The sequence below is a fragment of the Myotis daubentonii genome, chromosome X (genome assembly GCF_963259705.1).
Source record: "Myotis daubentonii chromosome X, mMyoDau2.1, whole genome shotgun sequence".
Lineage (NCBI taxonomy): Eukaryota > Metazoa > Chordata > Mammalia > Chiroptera > Vespertilionidae > Myotis > Myotis daubentonii.
The window spans coordinates 114366501-114374020 of NC_081861.1; the positions used below are offsets into that span (position 1 = coordinate 114366501).

At 38.8% G+C, this 7520-nt stretch overlaps 1 protein-coding gene across 1 annotated transcript; it reads right to left on the reverse strand.

Annotated features, from left to right (window-relative positions):
* Nucleotides 1-5718: 5718 nt before the first annotated feature.
* LOC132223667 (dynein light chain 1, cytoplasmic-like) lies at nt 5719-6111 on the reverse strand. Its single transcript, XM_059678731.1, has one exon. The coding sequence runs from the start codon at nt 6013-6015 to the stop codon at nt 5719-5721; it is 297 nt and encodes a 98-aa protein (XP_059534714.1). The 5' UTR covers nt 6016-6111.
* Between the last annotated feature and the right edge of the window lie 1409 nt (nt 6112-7520).

Sequence of the window (7520 nt, forward strand, 5' to 3'; positions counted from 1 at the left end):
ATAACAGCAGTAATGCAGGGTGACCAATGAGGCTAGAATAGAGAACGCTATGAAGCTTGGAATGTTTGCTCTCTGGGGGCTTTCCCAGGATTTTCCTTCTCAGATATGTAAGTAAAAAAGGCCCAGATAATTTCAGCTCAGTCAGTTGAATCACTCCTAACTCATTTGTTTCTTTCCTGCTAAGGCCCCAGATAAATCACATCTTTTCTGCCCAGTCTAAATCCCTTACCCATAAAATCCATCCTATATAATAAAAGCCTAATATGCAAATTGTCCCCTAAACCAGGAGTTCGACCAGGGGGCAGAACTGGCCGGCCAACTACGGGAAGGGAGGTCCCTGTCAGCAGCCGGCAACCAGCAACCTCTAGGGACCCTACCTGTGCACAAATTTCATGCACTGGGCCTCTCATGAGTATAATAATATGGTGGTTGTTTTATCCCACTAAATTTAGCTTTGCTTCTTATAAAATGATAGTAACTACAAAATTTACCATTATTGTTGTTCCTAGAAGGCCTTGAATTCTCTTTTACCTTCGACCTATATAAATGTGATTGCCTGAGCATCCATTCATTGGTTCCTGTGACTGTGCCTCCTTTCTTTGGAAATCAGTCTTGGCTGACAGAAGATATCTTGCCTGGGAAATTACATCTCTCCCATGGTTGCAATGCAGTTCTCAGCCAATGAATGAGTAATACACTGTTATACAGGTACAGATGGTCAGCCCCTTACCTCATGGAAGGGAGAGCTCTACAGTATGGTTTATGTTCCAGAGCCCTTCTCCTATGGTTTAGGCCAAGGATAGACTATCCCTGAAAACACATCCTTACTCATCTTTTGCCCCTTTCCTATTCTGCTTGTCTGGCTCTTTCCTGTGCTTTGTATCTCAGTATATTTGCCACAACCTAAGATAGGAAGAATTTCCTATCCAAGCTGGTTTCCACGCTTCCCATCTACATGATATTCTATCATAGCACTCTGTTGATTTCTTCACACAGTTTTTCTCAATGAAATCCTATTTTTATTAATATAATGCCAGTTTAGTATCTATACTTCTTTCTCTACCACTGAATATGAAGACTATGGCTTTTTTCACTTCCTATTCCATTCCCAGGCCTTATGCCACAATACCTGATAGATAGCAGATTCTCAATATATATAAATTGAATATGTAAGTAGCTAGAAAGATAAGTTTCCTAAGGTTATAATCAAAGATGCATATAAAGATAAATTTTTAAATATGTGAATAATAATATTTAAGTGGTAAAAGCTGAAATTCCCACTCATAATATTTTATTGAAAAGCTATATTAACCATTAAGAATAATATTTTAAAATAATTTTCTGATTCTTTTCATTATTTACTTTTAATTTTTAAAATGTATCTTTATTTTTGAAAGTAATACAGATGTTCCCTTTTTGTACCAAATTGACTCTCCTCCCTACACCCCGCTTTCCTCCATGCCTTTATTACACTATTGTCTGTGTCCAGGGGTTTCTTCTATGTCTCCGGATCTATTTTGTTCATCATTTTATTCTGTTTATTAGATTCCATATATGAATGATATCATGTGGTACTTATCTTTCTCTGGTTGATTTACTTTGCTCATCATAAACTCTCCAGGCCAATCCATGTTGTCTCAAAGACTAGGAGATTCTTCTTTTTCACAGATGTATTCCATGGTATAAATGTACCACAGCTTTTTTATCCACTCTCATCTACTGATGGGCACTTGGGTTATTTCCAGATCTTAGCGATTATAAATAACACAGCTATGAACATAGGAGTGCATATATTCTTTCTGACTGTTGCTTCATGTTTCTTAGGATATATTCTAGAAGTGGGAGCAGTAGGTCAAATGGCAGTTCCATTTTTAATTTTTTGAGGAAGCTCCATACTGTTTTCTATAGTGGCTTCACCAGTCTACATTCCCACCAGCAGTGTATTAGGGTTCCCTCTTCTCCACATCCTCACCAACACTTGTTGTTTGTTAATTTGTTGATGATAGATAGCCATTCTGATAGTGTGAGGTGATAACTCATTATTTTAATTTGCATCTCTCTGGTGATTGGTGTCTTTGAACATTTTTTTCATGTCTCTTGGTCAACTTTGGAGAAGTGTCTGTTTAGGTCCTTTGCCCATTTTTTAATTGGATTGTCTTAATTTTGTTAAGTTGTATGAGATTCTTATATATTTTGAAAATGAACCTTTATCATACGTATCATTGGCAAATATGTTCTCCCATACAGAAGGATCCATTTTCATTTTGTTTATGGTTTCTGATTTGCAGAAGCTTTTTATTTTGATGTAGTCCTATTTATTTATTTTCTCCTTTGTTTCCCTTGCCCTAGGTCACCGTGGTCGGCAAACTGCGGCTCGCGAGCCACATGTGACACTTTGGCCCCTTGAGTGTGGCTCTTCCACAAAATACCATGTGCGGGCGCGCACACAGTGCGATTGAAACTTCGTGGCCCATGCTCAGAAGTCGGTTTTCGGCCTGGGTGAGTCTATTTTGAAGAAGTACTGTTGATATTTTGCTCTGTTGACTAATGAGTTTGCTGAACACTGCTAGGAGATGTATTGGCAAACATATTGCTACAAGAGATGTCTGAGATTTTGCTGGCTATGCTTTTTTCTAGTAGTTTTATGGTTTCACAGCTTACATTTAAGTCTTTTATCCATTTTGAGATTATTCCTGTGAAAGGCATAATTTGGTGGTCTAGTTTCATTTTTTTTGCATGTACCTGTCCAATTTTCCCAATGCCATTTTTAAAAGAGACTGTCTTTACTCAATTATGTGCTTTTGCCTACTTTGTCAAATATTAAGTGAATGTAATGGCTTGGGTTGATATATGGATTCTCTGTATTGTTCCAATGATCTATATGCCTGTTCTTGTGCTAGTACCAGGCTGTTTTGATTACAGTGGCTTTGTAGTATAACTTGATATCTGATATTGTGATCTCTCCAACTTTGTACTTCTTTCTCAGGATTGCTGTGGCTGTTCAGGGTCTTTTGTGGTTCCATATAAATTTTTGGAGAGTTTTATCTAGATCTGTGAAATATGCCATTGGTGTTTTAAAAGGAATTTTGATGAATTGCTTTGGGGGAAGACATTTTAATCATGCTAATTCTACCAGTCCATGAACATGGCATATTCTTCCTCTTGTTTATATCTTCTGTCACTATTTTCAATGCTCTGTAGTTTTCCGAGTACAGGTCTTTAAGTCTTTAACCTCCTTGGTTAAGTTTATTATTAAGTATCTGAATTTTTGGTTGCAATAGAAAATGAGACTTTTTTTTTGTTTCTCTTTCTGAGAGTTCATTATTGGTGTATAAAAATGCCATTGATGTTAATTTGTATCCTGCAACATTGCTGAATTCATTTATTAAACCTCGTAGTTTTGTGATGGAGTTTTTATAGTTTTCTACACACAATATCATGCCATCTGAGAATAATGACAGATTTACTTCCTCCTTTCAATCTAGATGCCTTTTGTGTTTTCTTCTTGTCTGATCTCTGTGGCTAGGTATTCCAGTACTATGTTGAATAAGAGTAGTGAAAGCAGGCATCATTGTCTTATTCATGTTATTAGGGGAAATGGTTTTAGTTTTTGCCCATTGAGTATGTTGTTTATAGTTTTATCATGCATGGCCTTTATTATGTTGAGGTATGATCCCTCTATTCTCACTTTGCTGAGAGTTTTTATTTAAAAAGGGTGTTGGATTTTGTATAATGCTTTTTCTGCATGTAATCATATGATCATGTGATTTTTTTACTTTCAATTGGTTTTTTTGATGTATCACATTTATTGATTTGTGAATATTATACAAGCCTTGTGTCTCTGGAATCAATCCCACTTGGTCATGGTGTATGATCCTTTTAATATATTGCTGCATCCTATTTGCTAATATTTTATTGAGGTTTTTAACATCTATGTTCATCAAGGATATTGACCTGTAATTCTCTCTCTTTGTAGTGTCTTTATCAGGTTTTGGAATTAGGATAATGTTGGCCTCCTGTAAAGAGCTTGACAGTGTTCCTTCCTCTTGGAGTTTTTGGAATAGTCTGAGGAGGATAGGTATTACTTCTTCTTTGAATATTTGATAAAACTCTCCTGGGAAGCCACCTAAACCAGGGACTTTATTTACTAGGAGTTTTTTATTATTATTATTGTTTTTATTATGGTTTCAATCTCATCAGTGGTTTTTGGCCTTTTCGTGTTATCTGACTCTTTCTGATTCAGTTTTAGAAGATTGTATTTTTCTAGGAATTTGTCCATTTCACCCAGATTATCCAATTTGTGGGCATAAAGCTGTTCATAGTATTTTCTTATAATCCTTTGTATTTATGTGGTGTCAGTTGTTACTTTACCTCTTTTGTTTCTAATTTTATTTATTTGCACTCTTTCTCTTTGTTTCTTGATGAGTCTGGTTAAAGTTTCATTAATCTTGCTTATTGTTTCAAAGAACTAGCCCTTGGTTTCATTAAACTTATGTATTGTTTTATAGTCTCTATGTCATATATTTCCACTCTAATATTTATTATTTCCTTCCTTCTACTTATTCTGGACTTTTCTTATTGTTCTCTTTCTAAGATTTTAAGTTGTATGGTTAGATAACATTAAAATTTGTTCCTTTTTTTGAGGTAGGCCTCTAGTGTTATTAACTTCCCTCAGAATACTGCTTTTAGTGTGTCCCATTGATTTAGCCTTGTAGTGTGTTCATTTTCATTTGTTTCTAGAAGTTTTTATTTATTTATTTATTTATTTATTGATTGATCTCATTAGTAACCCATTAATTTTCTAAAACATGCTAAGTAGCCCCCATCTTCTTAATGTTTTAATGGTATTTTTAGTGTATTTGATATCTAATTTCATGCCATTGTGAACCAAGAAGATGATTGATGCAGTTTCAATCTTCTTGAACTTGTAGCGACTTCTTTTGGGTCCTAACATGTGGTCTACCTTTGAAAATGTCCCATGTGAACAATAGAGCAATGTATATTCTGCAGCTTTGGGGTGAAATGTTCTGTAAATATCAATTAAATTAAGTGTGTCATTTAGAGTCACTCTTTTGTTGTTGATTTTTTTTTTTTTTTTGCTCTGGAACATCTATCCAGTGAAGCCAATGTGGTGTTAAAGCCCCATACTATGACTATATTGTTGTTGATCTCTCCCTTAAAGTACTCCAGAAGTTTTATATATATATATTTAGGTGATCCTATGTTGGATGCATATGTTTACCAGGGTTAAACCTTCTTGTTGTTTTGATCCCTTTGGTATTATGTAGTGGCCTTTATTGTCTCTCATGATGGCCTTCATTTTGAAATCTATTTGCCAGATATGAGTATTGTTAGCCCAGCTTTTTTCTCATTTCCATTTGCATAGGAAAATTTTTCCCATTCTTTCATTGTCATCCTGTGTGAGTCTTTTGTTATGAGGTGGGTCTCTTGTAGACAGCATATATGGGTCATATTTTCTTTTCTTTTTTTCTCCAACAAATTTTATTTTGGGAAAGGAATGGATTTTGAGGAGAAAAAACATGGGGCAGAGAGGTATGGAATAGAAAATAAATACAAATGTAAGCTTCTTTGCTAATTGTTTTATAATCACAACAAATGAGTACAGCGAATACCCTGTATAAAACCACACAATAAATGTTCAAGATCAAGGTGTTCCTTTAGGCAAGGCTGAAGATTTCTGTCTCTGGCATTTGGAATTTAGGCTACAATCCTTATTTTTGGATGGATCACTGATTTGAACAGAAGAATGGCCACTTGGCCCAGGTAGAAGTAGATGAAGTATTTGGTTTCATGTGTCACGTAACTACCAAAGTTCCTCCCCATGATGCAGTGCCAGGTGGGGTTGTACTTCTTGTCAGACTCCTTCTTAATATGGGCCGCAATGTCCTTTTCTATGTTATATTTCTCCAACGCCTGAGTAGCACATTCCACGGAGTCATGTTGCATCTCCTCCAACATATCGGCATTTTTGATCACCGCTTTTCGGTCGCACATGGTTACAGTGGAGCAGCAGCTGGCCCACTGCAACAGTCTCCTGGAGGAGGGGCTGGCGAGGCTCAGACCCAGCTAGAGAAGCCGTGGCTACCGAAGCCGTGGGTCATATTTTCTTATATATTCAGCTAACATATGTCCTTTGATTGGAGCATTTAATCTATTTAAACTTAATGTTATTATTGATATGTACTTATTTATTCCCATTTTAATTCTTTATGTTTGTTTCTCTCCCCCCCCCCTTTTTTTTTGCATTTTTACACCAGTCCCTTTAACATTTCTTGAAATGCTGCTTGGTGGTGATAAACTCCTTTAGCCTTTTTTTGTCTGAGTAACTTTTAAAAATATATATATATATATATATATATATATATATATATATATATATATATATATATTTTATTGATTTTTAACAGAGAGGAAGGGAGAGGGACAGAGAGTCAGAAACATCGACGAGAGAGAAACATTGATCAGCTTCCTCCTGCACGCTCCCCACTGGGGATGCGCCCACAACCAAGGCACATGTCCTTGGCTGGAATTGAACCTGGAACTCCTGAGTCCCCAGGCCAACACCCCAACCGGTCAGGGCTGTCTGAGTAACTCTTTATTTCACCACCTATTTTAAATTAGAGGCCCAGTGCATGAAATTTGTGCACTCAGGGGGGTCCCTCAGCTCAGCCTGTGCCCTCTTTCAGTCCAGGACCCCTCAGGGGATGTCCTTCGGACATCCCTAGCACTGTAGTGGAGGTGGGAGAGGCTCCCACCACTGCTGCTGTGCTCACCAACCTTGAGCCCAGCTTCTGGCTGAGCGGCGCTTCCCCTCTGGGAGCTCACTGACCACCAGGGGGCAGCTCCTGTATTGAGAATCTACCCCTAGTGGTCAGTGAGCATCTTAGCAACCAGTTGTTCTTCTGTTTGGTCAATTTGCATATTACGCTTTTATTATATAGGACTAGAGGCCCGGTGCACAAAAATTTGTGCACTGGCGGGGGAGGGGGGGTGGAGGGGAGTGTCCCTCAGGCCCAATTGCGCCCTCTCACAGTCTGGGACCCCTTGGGAGATAACCACCTGCTGGCTTAGGCCTGCTCCCCGGGTGGCAGATGGCAGGCCTGATCCCTCGGTGCCTGCCCCATCTCCCCAAGTCGTGCACACAGCAGGGCTGATCCGGGTGTTGGGGCACCGACCCGGGTCGGGTTGCACACGGACGCCCAGGCGGGCTGGCTGATATCTGCTGCCCCGCCCAGCCACCCCGGGTCGGGTCGCACACGGACGCCCGCTGCCCCAGGTGGCAGATAGCAGGCCCGGATTTTGACAGGGCTGGCGGGATGGTGCTGTTCCGCCGCACCACCCAGGGTCGCAAATAGCAGGCCCAGAGGATGGTGGGGCAGGCAGGATAGTGCTGTCCCACCCTGCCTGAGGTATGCAAATTAGCTTCCATATTTGTTGACAGTTAATTTCCATATCGCACTGATTAGCCAATGGGAGGGGTAGTGAAGGTATGACCAATT